Genomic DNA, 25,952 nt, shown 5'->3' on the forward strand with positions numbered 1-25,952 from the left:
AGAATTACCCTCTGAGGAGGCCTGACGTTGGCTTAAAGAAGAGGGGGTGGGGGTGGGGGAAAACAGTTGCTTAAATCCAACTAAAAGCCAGGAATTACCTGTGGCCACAATCAGGAGCCCCAATTGGTCCCATTCACTGTTTTAATCTTCTGCTGAAAGAGCAAAGCATAAGATACCAAAACCCACATTTCAACCAAGATGTCTACTACTTACCTGAGTTTTGGGACCCATTATGCTGACAGGCCCTGAGGTAGCAGCATTATATCTAGTTTGAAGTGCGCAAATGATCCGAAGCCCTCCAACTCATTTGTATAGAAGGATTGCAACATTTTTGTTAATCGGTATTTAACACCTTTAATTGCCCAAAATGCCATCAGCTAAAAAAAAAAAGAAGAACCAAATATATTTAATGTAAGTGCTTATAAAAACTGCAGAGGGCAATTACACCACCTGAAAAGAGGCAATGTCCATTCTCTTGGACATACAGGAGGAAATGCGTGCTGTGACACACACACTTGTTATCTAGGAAGAAAGAGATTTTTGCTTCATAAATATAGTTTTCACCCATATGTGAGTTTATGAAACATTAGTCAATGGACAACTCATAGGAGTAATCAATTAATTTCTCTCTCACACACAAACACACACATACAAATTAACACACACACACAAGGAGCCTGTGGATTCTGGGAAGAGATGGAAGATTCCAATTCATCAGAAGATTCTTACAGGGGAAAGGGTCTGTTGGGTTCCTGATTGTGGCTGAAGGTAATATAAAGAGTGATGTGGAAAAAGGATGAAGAGAAGGACACACCACACGGCCAATCACAAAGAAGATTGCATCTTGTCCGCAACATTTCCTAGAATGAAACTGAGCCATATTACCAGTTTATGTGGAATTAGACTGATAAAGCTTAAAAAGAAGGGGGAAATTCTTCTTTAAAAAAAAATACAAACAAAAAATTACAAACAAAATTAGCAGCACCCGGAGGGAAACGTGAAATTAAAATCCACAGAATCGGCATGGAAATGGCATAAAGAAGTAGTCTTATTATATTCATAGATGAAAGCAATCCAGAAGCCAACAGATGGGTGAAGAAGAGGGATAAGTCAGTTCCTTAAAAGAATAGTGGGTGCAATGGTCCACCTATATGGAAACACGGACTTTGGAATCCCATTGGTTTCAGCTGGTTTTAAAGAAAAACTGAGGAGCCAGAGCCTAACAAAAAGGAACAACAAAATGATGGCTAAGAAGCTGTCAGTGACTAGCCATCTTCCTCTACCTCCCTGTGTCCCTCAGAGGTTGGATGGTGCTGCAGAGAGGTAATTTACAGTCAATTCCCCCACCCATCCAAATACTGCTGGCCAGAGCTTTATTACTGTCTTTTCCCATGTGAGCAAGAGAATCCTTCTCTATCATTCCAACTTACATTATTTTTACTCTGAGTTTTAAAAAGCACTCTGCTTCGCTGTCCAGCACCAACTTGGGTGCAGTTTTTAATGCACACATATTTTGCTTTGAACACTTATTCCTGAAGGAGAGTTTAGCTCGATACCCAGTTACCCTAAGATGTCCTCTCCCATCGAAGTTACATTTTCACTTTTAGGTGGTGACAAAACAAAGCAGGATGAATGTCTTCTGGTCCGAAACATCAGATGCAAACCCCTAGCCATGCAGAAAAAAAGACCTCATTACAAACCCCCAGAAGTCGATATTCTACCCTGAGGTCATGGCAAGACCTCCTATGAACGCAGAGTCTTAAGGAGTGAGCGGGGGAAAGTTAGTCGAGTCTGAACATTTATTAGGGATTATAAAAGCAATACAGTTGCCACAACTTAACTTGCCTCCCATGAAAGACACCTCACACCATGATGGTTTAAACTCAGGAAGTCATTTCACATGAAAATGAGCTCTTCTCTTCATCAGGTAGCCTGCTGAGACCCTCCACCCTTCAAATTGCATTTATCTGGAGTCTTCAAGTCTGCTCCTTGCACAGGTTTATAAGGCACATGTTGAGGTTAACCTGTGGACCACCACCACAAAGTGCTAGAAGGTAAATGGTGGGTCAGTGTGTGGGCAGACCCACTCCATAATGCTGCAGACAAAACAACCACTCAGGCACTCTGAGAACACACAGAAACCTATAGGAGCTTTGGTTTCTTAAGATCCTGGAAGGAGAAAAATGTAATGAGGCAAAAGGCTAGACAAGGCAACAGAAAATGATAGCTAAGGCACACTGGAAGGAAAGGTTTTTGTTATTTGTACAGATCCATTAATTCTGAATCTCTGGGAAAGCAAAGCGGAAGACAGGGACATAAAGAGAGTGAAGGCACAACAACTGCCTGGAAGCTGAATGGCAAACTTCACGTTAAGCAAAGGGGAGATTGTAAGAAGATCAAAGGCTGCCTGTGAAGAGAGTAGTGCAGTCTCACCTTCCGTACAGGACTCTGTCTGGCATCTCTTCTTATCGAAAGCAAAATAAAAAAAGCTGCAACAGAAGCATCCAGGGGGTGGTGATGACAATGGAAGATGGGTTAGGCAACCATGCCCGGTTATCAGAAGAGGGAGAGAGCAGCTCACATGAAGGGGAGGGTGGTATAAATGATGTTTGATGGCAGTTGACTGTGTAGGATGTATCTTGGCTCAAAGTGATGGGTGGGAAGGCAGGGCAGGGATTTAAAATTCAGAGGGAACTAGTTTAGAAAGCGTCACGAAGAAGCTCTGTTTGTGTACGCTGTGCTGATGGCTGCAGGATACTGAAGCAGATTATGATAACTGAAAATCAAAACGAAATTAATTGCCTAGTGTAAAGAAAGATGCTTGTAAATATACTATCGAAGCCAAAGTTCAAAGTGAGAATCAGTGCTTTACCTTTTAAAGCATGAATAACTCAAACTGAACCTGGGGGGGGGGGGTGCTGGACAATGCTAATTTATGGACTCCCTGAGCAGGATGTTTGAGACTTCAAGGACCTCCATTATCATTTATTGGTAGGTCCCACTTTCCAGTGCTAGCAAAACAAAACAAAATAAATTAACAGTAAGTGTAAAAAATGTGGTGACAGCTCCCCTTCTCTCCTCTATCTCCTCCCCCAACCTCTGCTCATCTGATTTTCATAGAAAGTAACACACATTTTGGTTTTTATCCATGGTTTATGAAGGTACCGTACCTGTGGTGGTGGCAGGGATGGTAGTGGTTGTGGTTGTTGTGGGTGGAGGGAGAGTTGTGGGGGGATCTAGATAAAACATAAAAAGGGAAACAGAAAAAAAGCAAATTAAAAAATATGAGCAGAACATAAAACTGGTCAATAAATTAACAAAGAAGCAAAATAAAGGATGGCGGTTATACCCTCTTGCCCACCCTTATGAAGTAGGTCTTAAGTATCAGGAGAAGAGGGCAGGCTAAAATGTGAGGATGGGACTCCATTCATTTGGTGGAGAAGCTCTGGATTAGGATGACTGAAGCAAAGCAACACATTTCCCTGCCCTCAAACATTAGGACAAATTGGTGGCAGTGGGATGGGGAGAAGCAACACACAACACAAAATTAGTCATTGATACGTGAGTGACATGGTATGGGAAAAGCCTGTGGGGGGAAAACCAATACAAATGAAAAACAACAACACAAAGCAAGTAAAAAAATTGCATGTTTTCTATGGCTAAGAGGACGGTTTGCAATGTATTAAGAACAATAATGCTTTGTCTTTATTCTGTCTTAAAAAAATAATAATCTAAAAATTAGGGGCTAGGAGTGGGGCAGGCGAGAGAGACCCTGCTGCGCTTAACAGACTAAATATCAACAGCAGATGAGTACGTCTCTCCCTCTGCCTTTCTCCAGAGCAGTTAACTTCATTATTCTCCCTCCATCAATACATCCCAGCAGGATATAAAACTACTTCTAAGCCAGTAATAAATACAAAAGGGAACGAGAATGTCACGACTAAATATCAAGTTGGATGCATGGAAGATTTTAGTGAGATTTCTTTTAAAATAAAGTCAATGTCTTTGTGACTTATAAATATTAATGCTCTGTCTGGGCTCACAGATTTTCCTCCTGTTTAATATATCACATCCCTTAATGGTCCCAACAGATAAAGATGAAGGGGATTTCTCCCTCTGCCATTAAAAAAAAAAAAAAAAGAGGTAGGTGGGGGAGCACCATGTATAGAAGACGCTTGACCTGCAAAAGCCAACAGCAAACAATCTCAAGAAGCATCAAATATTTATCCAGAAGAGACAGCATCACGACTTCATAAAAAGTTACTGGGTGGAGGGAAGAGGGGGGGGAACCCACCACATATCTGTGCCCAAATGATCAAACTGAATGTGTTAAGTAGAGCACCAGACTTTGAACTCAGGAATGAATCCACAATAATGGAGCATGAAACAGTTCGGAGGCTTTTGATTTTAAATTTTATCTCCAGCATGTCAAACTTCTCATCATTGACACATCTGCTACTCTTTCATCTCCAAGTGAGCTCTCAGATTTTCTAATTAATACATCCAAACTTTAATTATGTGCTTCACCTTTATTGTGTTTGGCACAACTTCCTCAGGAGATAGGAAACATCACTTGGGTGCGGTGTCACTGAGTGAGAGAATGTTTGCAATCACCAAGATGTCTGGAGCAACTGCAATACCAAGGGGTCAAGGCCTCTGTTTGGGAAAACCTTCAGGCAATCAATTCAGTGCTCACTTAAGTGGTGAAATTAAAGGAGCTGATGGTCTAGACATGGGTAGGCAAACTAAGGCCCGGGGGTCAAATCCAGCCCAATAACCTTCTAAATCCGGCCCACAGACGGTCTGGGAATCACATGTTTTCACATGAGTAGAATGTGTCCTTTTACTTAAAATGCATCTCTGGGTTATTTGTGGGGCACATAGAAATTCATTCATTTTTTCCCCAAAATATAGTCCGGCTCCCCATAAGGTCTGAGGGACAGTGGACTGGCCCCCTGCTGGAAAGGTTTGCTGACCCCTGGTCTAGGAATCAGGAAGCAGAAGGGCTGGGTGCTCCCTATGGCACTGGTCTTCATCTGGTAGGTTAGTACCTGCTCCTGAGTCGCAGCCTGATCTGAGATGAGCGGCAACAGTAGCACCACCACCAGTGCACACATGATAAAACAGAAAAAGAATTGGGTCCCCCAATGCATGTTCAGGTTGGAAGACTTGGAAGCTAACTAGGGGAACTGGCACAAGAACTTTGCCTACAACATCTGACACTTGATAAGAATCACCTTGCTTGATCAGACTGGAGGTTCATCTAGTCCAGCCAAGTATTTAACTATTTCCTTGAAAGCCAAATGTGGCCAGGGATTACACACAGGAGAGTGAGCTAGCTGGCAGAGAAAGGAAGGATCCTCTACCAGACCACTTGGTTTCTGAGCTATCTCCTTTCAAAGCAGCACAGAAACACAGCAGGCCAGCAGAGTAGGGGCAGAAAGGTCCGCCCCAAGCCTTGTCTGCCAGTAAAAGGCATTTTAAAACTAGTATGCTAAGCTTAATAGAAGCCACATGCTTAAGCTTCCTCTCCTGTTGCCAGCATGAAAAACATAAGGTACGTAGCCTCCTAGCTGGCCAGTACAATTTTTGCAGTCTAGTTATTTTTGCGGGTCTTTTCTTTTTTTTTTTTAAAAAAAGCCCCCAATAACAACTGATCTAATCCTGCATTCACCCTTCAAATGGGGCAAGTCAGATGCTGAAGGTGACGCCCAATCTCTGTGTCCAGGGCCTGCTATTCAGTCTCTCGTCACAGAGGTGCCATTTTGAGGTAGATCTCTCTCCCCCTTCCCCCATGAATCTGCTTCAAAATGTCATCAAGGAATTTACACTTATGTACAGCAACATGTCGGGACGCAGGTGGCGCTGTGGGTTAAAGCCTCAGCGCCTAGGGCTTGCCGATCGAAAGGTCGGCGGTTCGAATCCCTGCGGCGGGGTGCGCTCCCGCTGCTCGGTCCCAGCGCCTGCCAACCTAGCAGTTCGAAAGCACCTCCGGGTGCAAGTAGATAAATAGGGACCGCTTACCAGCGGGAAGGTAAACGGCGTGTCCGTGTGCGGCTCTGGCTTGCCAGAGCAGCGATGTCACGCTGGCCACGTGACCCGGAAGTGTCTCCGGACAGCGCTGGCCCCTGGCCTCTTGAGTGAGATGGGCGCACAACCCCAGAGTCTGTCAAGACTGGCCCGTACCTTTACCTTTACAGCAACATGTCAGGTGCCTCCACAATCCTGTTGCTAACACATTTATGAAGGATGCAGTTCCCTTTCACACAAACTTTACTTGGGCTGGGGTTACTTGGAGGTTTTTAAGCAGAGGTTAGATGCCATCTGTCATGGATGCTTTAGCTGAGATGCCTGCATTGCAGAGGATTGGACTGGATGACCCCTGGGTCCCTTCCAATTCTATGATTCTATGAGTGCTACCTGCAGATCCTACTTATTCAACTGAGGTAGATGCAGAAGAATCCATTGGTCGATTGTGCCTGGTACATAAGATTCTGTGTCTCCCACTCAGCTGTACATGGCAGGGGCTACTCTACAAACAGAGTCATGTTTGACTAGGAACAATGTGTGGTTGGTTTACTACCTATTTTTCCTGCTGCCAAACTGTGTTGAAATGGGTGATTCCAAGCAGGCGAAGCCGGAAACCAGTTTTGCCTGGTGAGCGTTTATAGACGGCATTCTCCCATATGCAACCAGATGCCAACATTAGATGCCATCAGAGGAGTAGCTGTTAGCTGGGCTTTGCAAGTTTGGTGCTGAAGGTTGGCTCCGCTGCTGATAATTTCTTAGATCCTTTGTTGCTTTGCATGTTAATTTTTAAGAAGGTTTGATGGGCCTCAGCCTGAGACCAAGAACTTAGCCAAGTCTGATACATAATACAGGTCAGGAGATCATCAAGAAAATGAGGGCTGCTCCTTCCCTCAGATGATGTCAGCAAAGCTGACCTCTGCTGTAACTTTCCACAGGAGAGGAGATTCCAGGTAACACCCCCCCCCCCCGGGGTCAGAGAAAGAATGCATAGTACACTGTACACATATCCAGCGTCCACTGCCAGTGCATTTGACTGTATTAGGCAGGTACTGAAAGAGACTTTGATTTGATGCATTTCCAGGGTACAACATCTTCAGATCCATGGTCCTCTAACTGGCTCATGCAACAGAAAAACTGATTAGCAATAGCAAACACCTAACAGGTTTTGAGTGATCTGGTGACCAATGTGGGATCATAGCTTCACCACTTTTTTCATCAACTAAACTTGCAAGATTTGGCAGGCATGTCAGTTTCCCCCAAGGTGTTCCCACTGAAAATGGGTACAGGCGGTAACATATTTCAGTTTTGATTGAAAGCCTTGGTTTTTGGTTGAGGGGAGAAAGTATCAGTCCAAAGTTTTTCAGATACAAGGAAATGGTGGCACGTATGTGGAACGGTGCATTTGAATTTGAGGGTTATGGGCATTATTCCATTATTAATTTTATCTCTCCTGTTCTCTTTGAAAGCATTTGGTTGTTTTCAGTGATAATCCTACTATTTAAACATTTTTCAGTGTAACAATGGCAAGGACAACCATCTGTTCAACTCACCCATGAGAAGATGTTCTGTAGGAAGGATTAGATTGTTTGAAAATGTTGCTTTTCTAAATCCTAACTTTAAAAAGAATTTTTTTCCACCAATATTTCCTAAGACTTGTACACATCATCTGATATGCCCTGTCCTCCTAATCTTTCCAGCCCAATTAACTTCCATTCACACAAGTTTCACTTCCCTTACACTAGACTTAGTGGCAGCTATGGCCTATATAATGACACAAGGAAGTCAAAACACCTTCTCTGGAGCAACCACACAAAGGTAACATCATCAGGAGGGCACTCTCCTACTCTACACCATTAAATGGTTCCTACCTGTATATGTACACATAATTTTGATGGATGGGCAAGGGAAGAATAAACTATGCAGTTAGCTGACCTATACAAGTACAGAAGGGAATCTCACAATGCCTCTCCCTGGGTGAAGATTGCAATTGGTGGGTTTCATGCTTTGTGCCCCGAGCAAACAAATCTACTGCTCTGCTCCAACTCTGCACTTGCAAACTAATGTCAAGGATGGAGGCCCATGACGATTGGCAGATTATAACAACTTGGAACAGTGCACAGGGTCAGAAGCCCAGACTGAGCTGCTGCATCGCAAGCATCAATATGCAGAGCAACACTAAGCTGCTGGAGAGGGCAGACTTGGAGGCCGGGGGGGCTGCAAGGAGGTTAGAGAGGATGCATGGGAAAGGAATGACTGAAGGCAACTTACCCATTAAACATTCTGAAGCTGCAACATTTACGACAGAGCGTGCTATATAAATTGAATGCCCTACACATGTGAAGTGATATTTCATGGAATGGGACTGCAACCAACAATCACCCCCTAAAGTTTTCCTAGAAAGAGTCTTCTGGAACCGAGGGGATTCAGGAAAACAATGATCTGAAAACAACTGGCTCTCATTATTAGACGCCTTGATTTATCTGTCCACGCTGCCTGGACCACAGCCTACAGAGCAGCAATGTGTTCATGTCACACAGAACACACCAGTCTTCCCAAGGCTGAAAGGACCGTATTCTGAAAGGTAGCTCCGGAGTGGGGGTGGGAAATTATTTAATTTTTCTTTTCGCAGGCTAGGATTACTGCTATTTATGCCACAACATTTTAAGGAATGGTAAAAAGAAACCCAGGAAAACAGAATTAAAGTAGGTACATAAACGGCACTTTTAAGAAAATGCCTTAGCAAATGTTTTAGTGCTTCTTTGGCAGCTGAAGACAGGCAGAATGAGACTTGCCTTTCCAGATTGTGTGCTGGGTTACATTATCAGCACACATCTTCAGTTATTTAACTTGCTAAAGAAGGCCTGGCTTAAAATAAAAAAAATTAAAAACTCCCGTGCTCATTTTTTCAGATGCTTCTGAAAAGACTTCACTGGAATACAAATGGGAATATGGCTGAAGCTATCCTGGATTGTGAAATGAAACAGGATGACTCCAAGATGTTTATTGCCCTGCCCCTCATTGCATCTGGCAACTCCCCTTCTCCAAGCCAGCACTTAATGACAGTGCAGGCAGTAGTTTCTTACTTGACATGGGAAGAAAACACAGTCTGAATCAGATGGGGGGAAAGAAGACAGAAGTAAACAGGCTTGGTTTTGGGTTTTCTCTGTGTGTTTTAAACAACCCACTCACTTAACGTGCCGAGTTCGAACAGTTATCAGAGGCTGCTTTCTCCATCAAACTGCTTTCTTATTCCACCCCCTCCCCACAACCCCCGCCCAGAATATTTGCCAGAAATTCAGCATAAAGACATCTGGAAGAAGGGTGTGGTTGTCTCACGTACCGTATACATAAAGTGTGTAATCGGAAAAGGACATCCCCACTTCGTTGGAAGCCTTGCAGCGGTATGTGCCGTTATCGCTTTTGTTTAGGCTGTTAATGTGGAGGTTTGAACCTGACACTATAACGTGTTGAGGCATCTCGTCGTCTACTCTTAACCATGACACATCTGTAGGCCTAAGCAGGGAGAAGACAAAACAAAACAATAACCCCAAATGCATTACTAACCCTTTTACTTGCATGTTAAGTCAATGTCATAAGTAGCATTTCTTTCTTCCTGTGATATAGTTGAGTTCAGTAACAAATATCCAACTTTAATGGGCAGGGAGAAAGAGAGAAAGAGACAATATGCAATTGGAAAAGCAGGGAGGCTCAGCCTTTTCTTTGTAGGGGCACACACAGGAGGATGCTTGGGTATTATTTCTCAGCTCTGAAATTCTTTTCCATCAAAGTCTTAGCATCTTCTGGAAGCAATGCAAAACATTTGTTGGAGAGAGACATAACTAAGGTAAATCAGCCCATAATGTCCTCGGTTTCCTTTGGCTTTCTGAATTGCAAAGAACACCAGAGACATAATTTCCAAGTGAGCAATCATCCCCTCTCTCTTCCTCTTCTCACACAGGATTTGGAAAAACAAGTTTAAAGCCACAATATGCAAAGCTTTACACATACCAAGTGAAGGATAATATACCACACGCAGGAATAAAAGGGCTCTGCAAGATACAACAGTTAAACAGAAAAAAGAAAAGCTCAGGGAAAGCAGCGCACAGTTCAATCCTATGCATTTATTTGGAAGTCAGCTCTACTAAGTTCAAGGGGAGTGACTTTCACGTAAGCAGACATTAGGATTTCAGCTCTAGATCTGAATTCATAGTAAAAGATGATGGATAAAAAGTGACTGAGCCTGGGGTGAGAGGCTACAGTCTTCTGTAGCTAAAAATTTCAAAACAGGAGCATATTGATCAGAGATGGCTCTGTTAAGGTCCACGCTTTAAAACAGACACTGAAAAAAGGGCAGGCTCACGAGCAAAGAAGGAAAATACTGGAGGGGAAGGTCAACTTAACACTGAGTGAAATCTAAGCTGTGTTCACCGTGGAAAACAAAATCAGAGGAGAGGGAAAATGTAAGGGCAAAGCCCTTCTTATTTAGTATTGGTGGGGGGAGACCTATATATTCTTGAATCTCACCCCTAGCATTTTCAAACAGATAACTTTCCTTAGCATTTTATCTGCAGTCTGACTGCGGCCAATGTTTCCTTTGGGCACTTCCAAGTTTCTGCAGCCACACAAACTTATCTGCTAGTCGAAGAGTGGAAGTGGACCAAGGGTGGGGAATCTGCAGCCCTCTGGGTGTGGCTGGATGCCAGCTCGCATCACCACTGACCACTGGACACATGGGCTGGGGCTGATGGGAGTTGGAGAGAGTCAAACAATACCTAGAGAGCCACAGGTTCCCACCACCCCAGGTTCCCCACCATGGTTGCTGGTGCTTTCTCGTGGCCTTGTGCTTTAGACGTGCAACGTCATACCAATGCAGGAGAACAGGACCGGGTGCTGAACATGCTCAAGAAAAAGACCAGGAGAAGAAGAAGAAGAAGAAGAGTTTGGATTTGATATCCTGCTTTATCACTTCCCGAAGGAGCCTCAAAGAGGCGAACATTCTCCTTTCCCTTCCTCCCCCACAACAAACACTCTGTGAGGTGAGTGAGGCTGAGAGACTTCAAAGAAGTGTGACTGGCCCAAGGTCACCCAGCAGCTGCATGTGGAGGAGCAGAGATGCGAACCCGGTTCACCAGATTACGAGTCCACCGCTCTTAACCACTAGGCAAGCACTCTATTCAAACAGCCCAGTAACGTGGATGGGCACGTTCTGATGGAGTCTCAGAGTCCTCCACTTACTCTGGTTTGCCCTTCACTTGGCACAGAAGGTTGAGGAGGTCTCCTTCTCTCGTTAGAGGCTGTGCAGGGGAGTTCTGCAGGACTTGCACTTCAGGCTTATCTGCACATCAAACACACAATACAAACATCAATTTATACGTCTGCGTACAAAGCAACATACGAATAATATCAAGCAACCGCGCATTTAAACAGATCGTGAAACAAAAACTTTGTACTGACACAGCTTCACCCTCCTGCCCCTCTCCACTGCACCCGTCTAATCAGCAAATTATCCTGGCATTTCCCCAAATTAAGTTGACTAATAGCCTCCAAAGCCTAACGCACTGATAAGGAATCCGCACACCAAGGGCAGCAGCCCCACTGGTTCTTGCAAAATGAAATTTTGTTAAATTGAAGTTTATCTCAGAACTCACTCGAGCTAAAGGAAACTCATTTGCCTTCATGCTGAGGTGAAACGGCAGATTTGTGGCGCTCAGAATTGATACATTTTATCATGTATCATATTTTATGGGCTGACAATACTTTGTGCCGTGGCATATTAATACGCCGAGGCTCCGATGGGTGCATTTGTGCTAGGAAAAGCTTAAGGGAAGAAATGCCAGGCCGCTGCCTTTTGTTGGAACAAAGCGGAGACTTCTGCTCGTGCCGATGAATCTCGTAAATCCCCAAACACAAACACACCGAGGGATTAAAGGCATTTTGCACTCAGGGAGGCAGCTCAGAAATCCTTTGGAAAGACCCTGTAGGAACAAGAGCCCAAGTCCGCAGTTACAAAGTCCATTGCCTTCAACAACGGCACATGTGGAGCAACAAAACAATCTAACCAGAACGCTATCAGCTCAAGGCAGCCAATTGAGCGCCGCTTTATCCATTTTGATTTACACACAATCCCACATCCAATTCCTGGAATTGGCAGCAAATCTGCACTAAATGAAAGAACTGAATGCAAGACTGTAATATCTGAAGGTGGTGGCAGGTAAGAGAAGTTAGTTACATCTAGCGGAGGGGAAACCCCCCCCCCCTCAAAAATGTGAAATAAAGAACAGCTTAGAATACATTTTTATATTATTTCTTAATTTATCTATTTTGGTAGTGATATTACCATTGCATCTCATCCTGGGATATAAACAAGGTTAAGAAGACGTTTGCACGAATTATGACGTACTCAACAAGTATTATTTTATAATGTTTAGAATTATTTTACAATAAGGATTGCCTGATTATTTTATTATTAAAATGGAGGGAACAGTCTAGAAAATAATAATGATAACAACAACAACAACAACAACAACAACAACAACAACAACAACAACAACAACAAACTGCCCATCTGATTGGGTTGCCCCAGCCACTCTTGGTGGCTTTCAACAAAATATAAAAACACAGTAAGACATCAAACATTTAAAACTTCCCTATACAGGGCTGCCTTCAGAAAACAAAATTCATAGAAGCTTTCAGAAAACAAAAATTATTTGCCTTCTTAGAAAGCAGTGGGAGTTCAATAGGGCCAATCATTATGCAATCCCCACAGATAAGAAATAACAACACGACTTGTGGGCCGTTGGTTACTGACATAGACAAATGCTATCTGGATTTTCTGCCTTGGATGCCCGTGAGTCTTGGGTCAGCCACACACGTTAAGAGAAAACACAAATCCATATCTCCAGATAGTTAACTGCACAATCTGACATGGTTTAATAAAATACCTTTATTTTCTCATATGGTCTAGAAAGAGTGACATACACAAGATTAAAGAGCAACCAGGTTTTTTTGGGGGGTGGGTGGGTGGGAGTTAGGGTAGAGCGCACTAGGGGCTTGATGAACACTCCCTCTCTCTTTTTAGCACAAAATAAAATTGCACATATTTTCAGTACAGGCTAAGACTGTGCAGCACACATTTCCGGAGGCATAGAATGCCTGCTCTCTTCACATTCTTGGGAGATAACAGTCAATATCAGCCTGTGCTGGCTTGACCACATAAAACTTTTCATGTTTCATGTCAGAATATTAGATGAGGAATGTTTTTTTTCGTCCCTGTACCTCACAGCCTTATAACCCGTATTTGAATTTCATGAGCAAATGAAAGTCAAACCCTCCCTCTTTCCCCTTCAACAGGAATGTCATGCTGGTCCTGATGCCCTTTACTCCAGCACAGTTACCAACCACAAATAAAGGAAGAGGAGAGAAAATAATATTGATTAATTGTGAAGTGCTCAACTGGCGCGCCCAAAACAACACACACACACACACACACAGAGAGAGAGAGAGAGAGAGAGGCACTAGTACTAAAAAACCGGAGCAGGCCAAATGCAAAAATAAGCGAGTCCTAAGGCATTTGCTAAAAAAAGAAGAGAATAAATTAATCACATATCAGCTGGTAAAGAGTTTCGTAGATAAGGAAAAGAAGAACCAAAGCATGAATCAAAGGAAGAGATGTGATGTAAGAAGCAACAAAGACCCCAAAAGAGACTACAGAGAAATCAGAAATGAAAGGCGCTAAAGGGAAGTAACATAATCTTAAATTGAATGTGAAAAGGGAAAAAAGGCAACATCATAAGCAGAGATGCATGATCGTATTTGCATGTCGAAAAAAATAAATAAGATGGGGCAGTGGAAGAAAAAAATCAAATTAAGAAACAAGAAGCTTAAAATGGGAAAGACTACCTAAGGAGTCTTACAATCACCCAATCTGGGCAAAATGAGAACACAGGATGGAACAATGGGCAGAAATAACGGGGGGGGGGGGAAGGATCTTATCAATATTAGACAACTGAAAAAGGCTTGAAAAGGCTTGGCTAAAGATGGAATCGCAGAAGGGAAAAAAAGAGGAGCAATATCTTTGATTTGAAAGGAAAGAAAAATAGTTGCATCATTGACAAAACAGATGGGAAGGGAAAAGTCCAGAGGAAAAACAAAATAAGAAATTTTGTCCTTGAAAGATTTAGCTTTAAAGAACAAGCAGACAGCTGTGAAGAAATAGCAAGACAAGATCAAAGATTTAAACAAGACGACAGATCAGAGATAGTAAAGAATAACTGAATATCATCAGCATAGACATGGCAACATACCAAAGGAGTGAATAAGAGACCATAAAGGAATGGGAATGAGAAGCAAAGGGTCCAACGCTGAAACTCGTGGAACCCCAATTGGGGAAAGAAGGGAGGAAAAAGAACCATTAACCAATACAAGGTAACTACAGTTCAAAAAATAAGAGGGAAACCAAGGAAGAACAGTACTAAGAAATCCAAGACCACTCGGGGAAGGCAAGGGAAAAGAGTGATAAATGGAATCGAAAGCAGAAACACCATAGCTCAGGGGTACAGCACCTGTAAAAGGTCCCAGATTCAGTGCCCAGCATCTCTAGGTAGGGTTATGAGAGATCCTGTCTAAAGCAGAGGACAGTGGCTGCCAGTCAGTGCAGGCAATACTGATTATTTATAAGATCTCTTACCTTTCAACATAAGGTCCTAGAGTGGATTGCAACAAATATATTCATGCAATTAAAACCAAGGCAAACAATTCCAAACAAAAGCAGCGCAGTGCAGGTCAACCAGAACAGAAGAGATTGGTCCCATAAAAATACGATAAATGTCCAATGCCAGGGTAAAAAGGATCATCTTCAGCATACAATGGAAGCTGAATAATGAAAGTGATAGACAGCTGAGTCTAGCTAGACACAGCTCTATGGGGAGGGCATTCAACAATTACGGGAGGCCACAGAGAAAATCCTCTCCCAGACCCCCATTACTGGACTAAGTGAACCAACGGCCTGACTCAATAGAAGGGAACTTCTGATGTTTTCCCTATGAGGATACATCAGGAAAACTGAATATCGCTACTGCTTTTTAGGCAGAGAAAATTGGTTTTAGTGAATTATAACACAATCCTACCAAGAAGCAAGTCGTTTGAATTAATGGGGCTTATTCCCAGGTAAGGCGAGTTCGAATTGCACCTTAAAGTTTCTTTACAGAAAGGTAAAGATTTCCTGGCTTTAGTCCTTGCCCCATGGGGGGCAGCTGAATGTATTGCTGTGGGTTAAGCTGCAGAAACACGTTGTCAGAGCTGCCTCCAGGTCCCAGCTCACAGAGGACCAACGCTAGGCTGTGGTTATGTACAAAAGTCTTTATTGAGGTTCAGTTTCCATTTTAAAGCCACAGCGCGCAGCTCTACGTCTCGACCTTAGACCGGCGAAGTCCCGTCTGAGTCTCCGCCCCTTCCACACCAGTTTAACACTCTCGCTTTGCTCCACCTCTTCCTAAGTTCCTTTCTCCTCTGGGCCCTCCTGCCCGCTAGGGTTTCATCCTTTCTGGACTCCTCTGACGCTGACCCTGATGATTCTTCCCCCTCCTTCCGGCGGGCTTTAGGACCTGGTTCCCTATCCGGGCTACCTTTTGTGCCGCTCGCCTGTACATTTGAACTTGGCGCACGCGCCCAGCCTGCAACTTTCCTCTTGACCGTTCCCTCGCTCTCCGATGGAGGCGTGGCCAACCCTGACTCATCTTCTCTCACTGGTGGTGCATATGTGGGCTCTGATACCTGGGACTCCTCCCCCCCACTACGCTCTGGTGGGGAAGCTGGTCCTGATTTCCAACTGCTGCTCTGGGAGTCCCCGCTGGCCCCTTGCTTCTGGGGTGTCCCCCTTGGGTCCCCCCTTGCCCTGCCCATCGGCGCCCCCTTCTGTGAATCTTCCGATTCGCTGGAGAGGCTCATGGAATCTATCGGGCTGCTGTCATCCTCTCCTACGCTGCCCTCGGATTGCTCCCCCTCGCTCTCCATCTCCTCTGCTCCCTGCGCTCCCGCTGAGTCCCTGACACACGTCTTCCAATAGATGGCCAGAGGAATGCACCACAGTCCTCTAAGCCTCTATCTCCCATCACGGCTTTCTCTGTGTCTCTGTCTTGCCTCTGCCTCAGTGCAGCCTTTCTTTCAATGTCCATGCAGCTGCATAGGCCTGTACAATACCGTAAGGAAATATGGCAGCCTATTCAATTAGCAGGCATGCGTGGGATCTGATGACGCCTGGGGAGGCGTGTCGGACAGTGGGCAGTCTTGCAGTTCTGGCTGCCCTCGGAACCCTGTTAAGGACATTTCTTTCACTGTTATGAGCAAGTTGCCTGTCTGCTTTTCTGAAACGGCACAATTTCTAATGCACTCAGCGCTGGGAAGTGGAACAACCCAGAGAAGACAGGCTCGCAAATGCCCCCCTGAAGTCAGTGGAACCTAAAGACTCAGCTGTGGATCTTGTGGATTTTTATGTAATGTTATCAGGCCAAGCATCCCATAGCAACCTATGGGATCTCAGAGTAATCCATGGGGCCCCGAGGCAGCTTGCTTGTGCCAGGATGCTATGTCCAACGCTCCACGACACTCACAGCAAGTCACTTAGCGATGAGAGGTAACAAATTTATTTGGAAGCAAGAACTACAATGCTGCAGCTGCTCAGAAAATAGAACCATGGCTGACCTATCATCCTATCTGGGCATCTGGATTGATTATTCTGAGGTTCAAGTGCCATGTGGTGCTTGCAACAGATACCTGATGGCCCAAACCAACCAGCAGCGGCTCTCCAGGATTTCAGACGGGGACAGACCCAGTCCTACTTGGGAAAGCCAGGGATTAAACTTGAGACCTTCCGCATGCAAGATGTTCTGCCCCCGAGCTACAGTCCTTTTCCTGGGTTGCACCATTTCCTCGGTGGCCAAGGAAGCTGCGCCAACCTAGGATGGAACCTCCCAAGGAAGGACAGCCAGACTACACAAGCAACTCAAGTAGTCACTTGAGCCATGAGATAATAATAATAATAATAATAATAATAATAATAATAATAATAATAATTTATTATTTGTACCCCGCCCATCTGGCTGGGTTTCCCCAGCCACTCTGGGCGGCTTCCAACAAGGATGAAAAATACACTAAAATGTCACATATTAAAAACTTCCCTGAACAGGGCTGCCTTCAGATGTCTTCTGAATGTCAGGTAGTTGTTTATTGCTTTGACATCTGATGGGAGGGCATTCCACAGGGTGGGCGCCACTACCGAGAAGGCCCTCTGCCTGGTTCCCTGTAACTTGACCTCTCGCAGTGAGGGAACCGCCAGAAGGCCCTCGGAGCTGGACCTCAGTGTCCGGGCAGAACGATGGGGGAGGAGACGCTCCTTCAGGTATACTGGACCGAGGCCTCTGTGGCTGGCCAGGGATTACTCCCTGCAACCACTTGATGCAGAGTTATGCTTTGGGCTAGTGCCACTTCCAATTCAGACCTAGAATGAACAACAGGCTGCAGCGGGTAGGTGGGTGGGTGAGAAAGGAAGTAAAAATAATCTAACTTGGCATTACTATTCAGGTATGAAACGTAAAGGCTAGGAAGTACCACATTCCTCTTACACAATTGCACCGTTTTCTTATTCTCTCGCACAGGGATACATGTTTCAAGATGAAAAAAGAGTAAACCCTGAATCGCTATGTACAGAATGAATTTTCATGTTCTCTCCTTTTGTTTGGATGTTCTTGTTAAAACAGTCTGTTAGGAACTATAAATCTTACAGCCTTTTGCTACCAAATATACTTTGCATTACAGTTTGGTGTAACACAGCTGAGAGAAGGGGGTGGGGGGAAACCAAGCCCAGCCAACAAAGGGAGAGGCCCAAATCATGAAAGAATCCATTTTGGTACCGAAAAAGGATTGCACCAAAATATTAGGTTTCTTTCTTTCTTCTTTCTTTCTTTTTGTTCCAAAGCACAAAAGCTTGCCTTTTTATTCACAGCAAAGAACAGGGGCCTCTGGGTTTAGGCCAGGGTGTAATTATTTCCCATTTTAAACCCTTTAACAGCACACTCGCTGTGACTGGGAGTTATGCTCACAGGGCCAGACTCTGCTATACTGTTCTTCATTTGCAGCAACATTCCTCAGAGAAAGCCTTATTAATGAGCTCGCAAACGAGCACCCAACTGGGAAATGTCACAAACAAGAGTGGCTAATGCTCCAGAAAATCAAATAACTGAACACTCGGCTGATCGTAGTGCCTTTCATATTTACAATAATAGTAATAATAATATAAAACCCCTTTAAATCACATATTCTGAAAGGGTCAACACCTCGCTGAACAAAACAACTCATTTATTTATGTTCAGAAATCTCCAGATGATAAATTATATTGATGTTAATCACTTCACTGCATACTATTGCAATTAATATTTGCACTCACCAGAAGCAAACAGATTATTAAAGCACGAGGTACCCACATATGGCTAGCCTCCTTCCTCCCTCTATTTCTTTCCTTTTTTTGTTTTTTTTGTTAAACATAATTGAGCACAGGGAATTCTCTTGGTTATGAACAACAAACAGAGGTTACAGCAGCTTCCCTGGGTATATATTTTTATAAACATGCATGTAGACATTATAAATATCTGTGTTCCATTAATTATGACTTAACTCTGCATTACTTCTCCTGGGGCTTAAAAATTCAGCTGTGCCTGTCTGCCTTCCCCTTAGTGTTACATAACAAAGGAAGGAGGAAGGTACTACAAAGGCAAGAGATTACACACACACACACACACACACACACACACACACACAGCATGCAAGACTGAGCTTTCCCCTTCTCCTGTTTGTTTAGCTCAAGCCCTTAATGATGCCTTAATGTATTTTGATGCTCCATTTCCTTTTTTAAAATTACATTTACCCACAGCTTCCTTTTCAAGCAACATAAGGAGTTGTGAGTATACACTGGATCAGCCACCATTGGGGGCAAACCATCTCTTCAATATGCTGCACCAGTCCAATCCCATGGCATAACTAACTGGCTTGTGACTGCCACCCAAGTGCAGAGGCAGCTATGGCTATGTGCCCTTCCAGCAGACACACATCAGTTTCAGCTTTGTTCTCCTGGTATTAAGGCGATATTCCATTTCACATTACAGGGTGCTTGGTGACACATAAGATCCTGCACATCTCGGGTGTTCTTTGGAAGCATCTTCCTCAACACACACAGAAAGCCAGATTTCTGAGGCCTTTTCCACCATAGGAAAGTACCGTCCATAACCATGGCAAGATAGTCATGTTTAGGAATGCGTGACCGAGGTCCTACCTGGGAGCATCAGAGGTCAAAACCAGGGAGACAAGGCATGCCTACTCAACTAGGAACATCTTCAGCACAAGTCCAGATGAAATGGATGGGAACCATCAGCCTGTGCAATTCTCAGACTTTGAAGGGGCTTGTTCATGGGGTATGGACAGATTGGTACTTTTTTTTTTTACAAAAAAAAGCAATGTGCATCCCACTTCTCCTTCTATGTGAAGCAACTCGTGACAAAAGAAGAGAACCACAAACATCCAGACACTTTGCTGTTGAGAAGGGCATATTTCAACAGCTTCCAGACATGAAAGCAAGAGGAGATTGAAAATAACTGCAGGTCTATTCATTTAGCTCACAGGTTTCCTTGCATTGCATGGCTTATATATTACAACATTTTATACCACTTGTTAAAAATCGCCCCTCTAAGGGGCATACAGAAAAGGTGTATTCAGGATTGTTTTCAAGCCAGTGTCCTGCCTCCCACATCCTAGTCATAATTAGTTAAGGCTAATAATAATAATAAGAAGAAGAATAATTCAGAGGCACCAGATGCTCCTAGGCTTCTGAATATGCAGGTGAGAGACATTTGTCTTCAGTTTCACAGGCATGCTTGCACCATGTTCCAGTAACCCACCACCCAGCCTGGAGTGGGCATGTTTAGTCAACTTTTGGTTTCCACTAGGCAGCCATTCATTGAAACAGCCAATGAAACCACTCGCTAAGTTCTCAAAGTTCTCACAGTGGCATCGATGCGAATAACAAAACAAAGCCCAAATCCATAATTTCGGTTGAGCAGCCGCACGAAAAGCTCAGCTTAAATGAAATGCTCATAAAACCTTAAGTTAAATAGGTCAGACTTGTCAGGTGGAGATCTTGCATGCTAACTTCCAACAAAGTGAAATTGTGCTGCAGGAGGCTCTGCTTCTAATGGAATTACTGACAGGTGGAGAACAATAGCTAGGCAGGTATGCGGACAAAATCTCTCCTTGCAAACACTGCGATTACCACATTCAAGGGGCTGTGGCAGACACAAAGCTCAGTCATCTAAGGAAAGGTTTACTGTACCAATTTAAAGTTCCCTTCTCCTCCCCCACTTTGCTCCCAAATGTGTGTATGAGTTAGAAACATCCTGACTGGCTTGCAAAGGCACTCCAAATTCAGCACATAACTACACTTTCCTCCCTCTTCTTATCTTGTTTTGTTTGACCATTGCCCTCACAGTAGATTTTTCTCTGATGCCTGGAATTTACCCTGCATAGAAGAGTTAATATGTGGCTTATTTGTCTCTCAACACTAAACAGGCATTCCTGAAATTATAGCAAAGTTGGAGAGGAACATGCCAAGAATCAAACCACAAGTCCCTGTTCATTGTGTGGCCCTCTATAGCTGCAGGAATCAAAGGCCACTGCTTTGAGGCCAGGTGGCAGTGCAGCGTTTTGAAGATACGACAAGGCATGTTGGAAGGCACCAGTTCTCTGTGACTCAAGGCAACGTATCCTGATGATTCGATAGCTGTTTTGAGAATGAGTAGGCATGAAACTTGGGCTGGTGTGCTCCTTCCTCCCATTTCCTTCATATACAAGGGAGAAGACTGCAAGCTTCCACTTCCAGTATGCAATTTATCCTGGTTGGAGAACCATGGTAGGGTCAGAACAAACATCTGCCATATTGTTGCAAACTCCAAATGGGAGCTTCTGATTTCCTCCCCATAATGCACTGGAAGGGGGAGCAGGGATGAGCCTAAGGCTGGCCTCTGCTCTTTCTCATTAAAAAAAGGATGCTCTGCTGTTACATCTGACTCTAGACCTTAACTTAGTACTCTCCTTACAGGTCCTGTTAAGTGTTCTTCATAGTTTCTAAGCCGGGGAGAGGAAAGAGACTCCAAAAACGGGAGCCAAATTTGCTCTGTTGCCATAATAAAGGTCTCTTCCCGATTTAGCTTTCCCCCCTCCCCCGCCTCTCTTTTGTAGAAACGTTAGCGTGTCTGCATATTCAGGACTTTGAGCAAACAATAATTAGCTCACTGCCTTGAAATACCTCTGTAGATAATTTGAATTTTTCCTGCTAATACCTTCTCTTTTATTACAAGCCACTTCCTGCTGAAATTCCATCTCATACTAAGTACACCAAAGTGAGAAAATCGTTCGCTGTGACTGTGCATTCATTGGCGCGGCTCTCTTGATCACAGAGGCAGGTGCTGGAAAGGGAATGGCCGGGTCAGGTCACGCGTGAACTGTGAAGCGGCGGATAACGTCCCGGTTCTTTAGCGTCGTTCCCCCCTTCCTCGAGGACTGCCTCTCCTCATCCTCCCCACGGAGGCTTATTGGAGGAGATGTGGCCTCTGATACACCACTGAGATGCCAATGCTTAGGTACCCCTTGCTTGGCACCACTTCAGGCCACTGCCTGCCTGCAACGTAACAGAATGGTCAGCTGGTGTGCTTGAGACGGTGATTGGGAGGGCTACACCTTGTTCTGATTGCGAGTCCAAAAAGCTATTGAGAGCGTAAGACAATTACACCTGATTTCACAAGTGCTATTTCTCTGAAAGGCATGGCATGGACTCAAAAGGCTGCTGCAATCTGGACATCAGGCAGCAGATGAGTGGGCTGTGCAATTTCTTCTGTAGCCCCATTGCACTGGCGGTACCAAAGGAGGGGGAAATCTAAGCCAAGCCTTGCAGCTTAGTGTTGGTTATGAAAAAGAAAACAAGAGAACGCATTGCTATGCTCCAAGATCACACTTTCCTCAGTAGCAGGGGTGCCAAATATATTCTAAGCCCGCAGTCAGAAAATGCAAGTGGCATATGCCACCCTCTGGGCATAGGTTTCACCACCAACAGAAGACATACTTGTTCATCCAGGCTTTCTTTAATAGGATTCATTTTGATGCTTATTTTGTTTGGATTTGTTGTGTTTTATTATTGTTGCGTGAACCACTTTGGTACTGCCTTCTGCAAATAAGAAGCGGTATAGAAATCTTATTTTAAAAGATCTATTTAACCAAATCTATATACCGTTTGATTGCAGTGAGATCTTTAAGAGGTTTACAAGAGGTGTTAAAATTATCAGCATAAAACTGCTAAAGCAATTCAAAATATTCAACAGTGAAAGAGATTAAAAATACACTGACATTTATGTGTCTGGATAGGCTTACATGAACAAAACCTACATCATCATGAGTTACTATAAGACCAGGGATTCTAAACAGACTAAATTGGGAGTCAACTTCTCTTGTTGTGTCAGAAACCGGCAGAACATGCTCCGTTGGTAGACGGTTCAGTCACATACCTTCTCTGCCCACCCTTCTGGTCACTTGTATCACATCTATATATATCTCCCAGTGGCACCCAAAAGCTGTCACCTATGGCAGCTGGTTTGTCATAACATTTGTTCACAAAACTGACCAGCCTTGTTCCTAAGCAAGCAAGCAACCTTGAAACAGTTCAAGCAACTTTGCTCATCTCCCTTTTTTTGCCTGTGTGCGCCTGTACATGCGTCTGTCTCTGTCTCTGTGTGTGTGGTTAAGCTTTTTTGATCAGACCTAACAAAGGTGCTAATGTATTATTAAAGCTAATGGAGCTCTACAAGAAATGTTAATGGACATTAAGTTTGCATAAATGAATTACACATTAGCACAGTAGCAAGACAGCTACAATCTGCCAATTTAGGCAGTATCTGATGGTTTTTGTTTTCCCATTATGGGGACATTGCTCCCCCAATACTTTTGGGCGATATGAAAATTGTAAGCAGAATGCTCATAATGGAACAACATAATGAAGTAGAAGAAATAAATTAACACAGGGGCTTCTTTGTGTAATGTTATGGTTGAGCTGCATATACAAAAGACGTTTTGAATCACCATCTCCTGATCGCCCTGCTTCATTTCTGCTCCTCTGTGAACATGAAGAGGTACTGGGGGACTGATGCCAGGTTGCTGCTCTTCCTTGTTTTCAAATGAATGATGTCACACTGCATGGGTCCCTTCCCATCCCAGAAAGAGGCCAGCCATTTCTGCCACAATTCTCAGCATTATTTCAGCATAAGAAACAAACAAGGAATATGCAGGTGCCAAGGCGCCCCGGAATGGTAAGAGACCTCTGGCGCTCTTACTGAAACTGAAAGACACAGCTTAAGAAAATCAACAATCCGGCCAGTGGGACCTACTTTAAAGCATCCTGTAGTAACAATTCTTACATAACGGCACATACGCTATCAACAATCCCTACGATAGCCCCGTAAGATAGGGCAGGATTGACATGCCCAAAGCTTCCAAAAGTGGGGTTCTGTGGAGCTCCTAAAAAGGGAGACATATTCATCTTGTCAGATGGAGTGACAAGCTGGTTCCACTCCAGCATAATTTGGTTGCTAACTTGTACTTGCTGCTGCACAACGCTTGAAACAGCTCATAACCAGAACCAGAATGGCTTACCTAAATGTCACCTGGGTAGTTCAGGGCTGAGGTAAGAGCTAAACACAGGGGTTTCTGCCTCACAGCTTCTAGAGTAGATGAAGAAGTGTGCAGAATTGAGCCATAGTCACTAGATTCTACTGGCACTCCATTTTTTAAATAATCATATTTTTCATCAATACATTTTTCCCCCAATTCACTATAACATTATTTTATAAATTATTTAAACTTTGACTTCCCTTCCACCTTTGCATGGTTTCCTTCTAGCTTTCCATTTTTTCCTGCATACTGCAGTCCCACCATACTTCCTCTTTTCCACGTATTTTATACTGCTGAATTTATTCTAATCCTGCTAACGTTTTAACCTGCTTGCTGTAATTTTTCATATACTCTACATGCATTTTCCAATTCTCCTTATATACTCTATCTTCTTGTTCTCCTATTCTGATGGTTAGACCCACTGACTCTACCGGCACTCCAATTTGTTCTAGGATTCCATCTTTGTACACAGCATTGATACATGTGTTTGTTTGTTTTTTGTAATAATAATAATAAACCTTGACACACTTCCATGTTAATATTTAAATGCTTAGTTCACATGCCTTGAGGCAGCTCTGCACTAATAGCACAAGAACAGACGATGAGAAATAGTTTGTCTTCAAAAAGAGCAGGGAAAGAAAGCCTTAAACCCAAATTCAATACTTTAAACCTCTCATTTAATCAAATCAGATAAACTGCTTTTGCATGCTACAACAAATCATAATTGTCTAATCAATCGCTTTGGTCAAGCCACTTCCATGTGTGGGGTAAGGGGGAGGGGAGGGTTGTGACTCTGGTACTCACACATTACATCTAGGTAGTACTTGGTCTGCAAGTCTTTGACGGCAGGATGGTCTACCTGACAGACAACAGCAACCCCATCATCCTCTCGCTTGACCTTCAACGAAAGACGACTGGTCACTGTAAACATGTCTGACCACTGCTCCTCTTCTGTTTTACCTGCATAATGGACATGAAAGGGGAGGAAAAAGAGCAGGTAAATGGCAAATGACTAGACCCATCCAAGACCATCCTCCATCGCTGCATTTGTGTTGTCGTTTTCAACTGAAGTCACTTCTGCAATCTGTACTCATCTAGTAGCGACTTGCCTCGTTTAGCTTATCTATTCCAGAGCTTCTCTCCACTTCTGCAATTCTTAAATAGTTAAACTATGCATATGCTGACCTATTCATAACCCCCCAACAGGCATATTCTTGCAACCTTATTCTCTCTGTTTTTATTTGCACATTCCTATAATCTATGGGTGTTTGTAGGGGCAACACCTGCCTTTCATTGTTACTTTCCTACCTACATACTTATTGGATTAATTTGTGGCACACTGATGACCTGCACAAAATAAAGGGAAACAACTCATTTTTTAGTTGACAAGCAGCTTCTCTGCCTGGTGGTAAGGAGGAAATTCTTAGTTGGCAAAGGTGACCAGGTGAGTGGCTGTTTACCTGCCATATACAGCAGGGGTGGGGAACCTATGATCCCACAGATGGCGAACTCCCATCATCCCAGATCATTGGCCATGCTGGCTGGGGCTGATAGGCGTTGGATTCCAGAAACATCTGAAAGGCCAGAGGTTTCCCACATCTGGTATATACAGGGATCCAGAGGGAAAAAAGGAGAGCTGGTATCAAAGTTAAGCAAACAGTTTTGCAATGGAGTAGGGCTGGCAAGGCCCTTTTTCAAGTCAATCACAAGGAAAGGAAGCCTGCGAGTTCTTATTCTCTTATTTGCTTCCAGATTTAAAGGGGGGGGCTATCTCCTGCTCATGATATTAGACACAAAATCTACAGCGCTCGGCAGCGAGGATTAGGAATTCCAGGATGCCTTCCAAACACTTAAGTCAATGGAGCCAGAAATCCTCCACCCTCTTCCTCCAATGCCACTGCCAAAAGCCATCATCAATAATTAAGAGGGAAAGTGACTCCATGGATTTACATAATTAAAAGTAGTAATTAAAATATTTAAACAGTGGTACTGTTGAAGACCCAGCAAAATACAGCAGCAACGGGCTGAAACAGAAGCAGAAGCAGCCTGTGCGGGGCATCCTGCCAAAGGGAAGCCAATTTCAACAGGCAGCGAAAGGTAAGGGAGAGCAGGGAAACGCCTGGGATTAAAGCGGAAAGGCTTCCCAAAAATTTGAGACACCTGGC

General features: G+C 43.8%; 1 protein-coding gene across 9 annotated transcripts in view; it reads right to left on the reverse strand.

The window, feature by feature from the left end:
- The window catches only part of CADM1 (cell adhesion molecule 1), a 528,696-nt gene that overhangs the window by 274,445 nt on the left and 228,299 nt on the right, over positions 1 to 25,952 (reverse strand). For 6 of the 9 annotated variants that reach the window (XM_079954778.1, XM_079954781.1, XM_079954775.1 and 3 more), the window contains exons 5-8: positions 24,592 to 24,747; positions 11,266 to 11,365; positions 9,371 to 9,543; positions 3,171 to 3,236 (exon numbers count right to left, since the gene is read on the reverse strand). In XM_079954778.1, the coding sequence (XP_079810904.1) occupies positions 3,171 to 3,236; positions 9,371 to 9,543; positions 11,266 to 11,365; positions 24,592 to 24,747 (495 nt within the window). The remainder of the gene's footprint in view (positions 1 to 3,170; positions 3,237 to 9,370; positions 9,544 to 11,265; positions 11,366 to 24,591; positions 24,748 to 25,952) is intronic. The other 3 variants (XM_079954780.1, XM_079954779.1, XM_079954776.1) reach the window with 1 other exon arrangement.

The sequence above is a fragment of the Podarcis cretensis genome, assembly GCF_951804945.1.
Source record: "Podarcis cretensis genome assembly, chromosome: 15".
Lineage (NCBI taxonomy): Eukaryota > Metazoa > Chordata > Lepidosauria > Squamata > Lacertidae > Podarcis > Podarcis cretensis.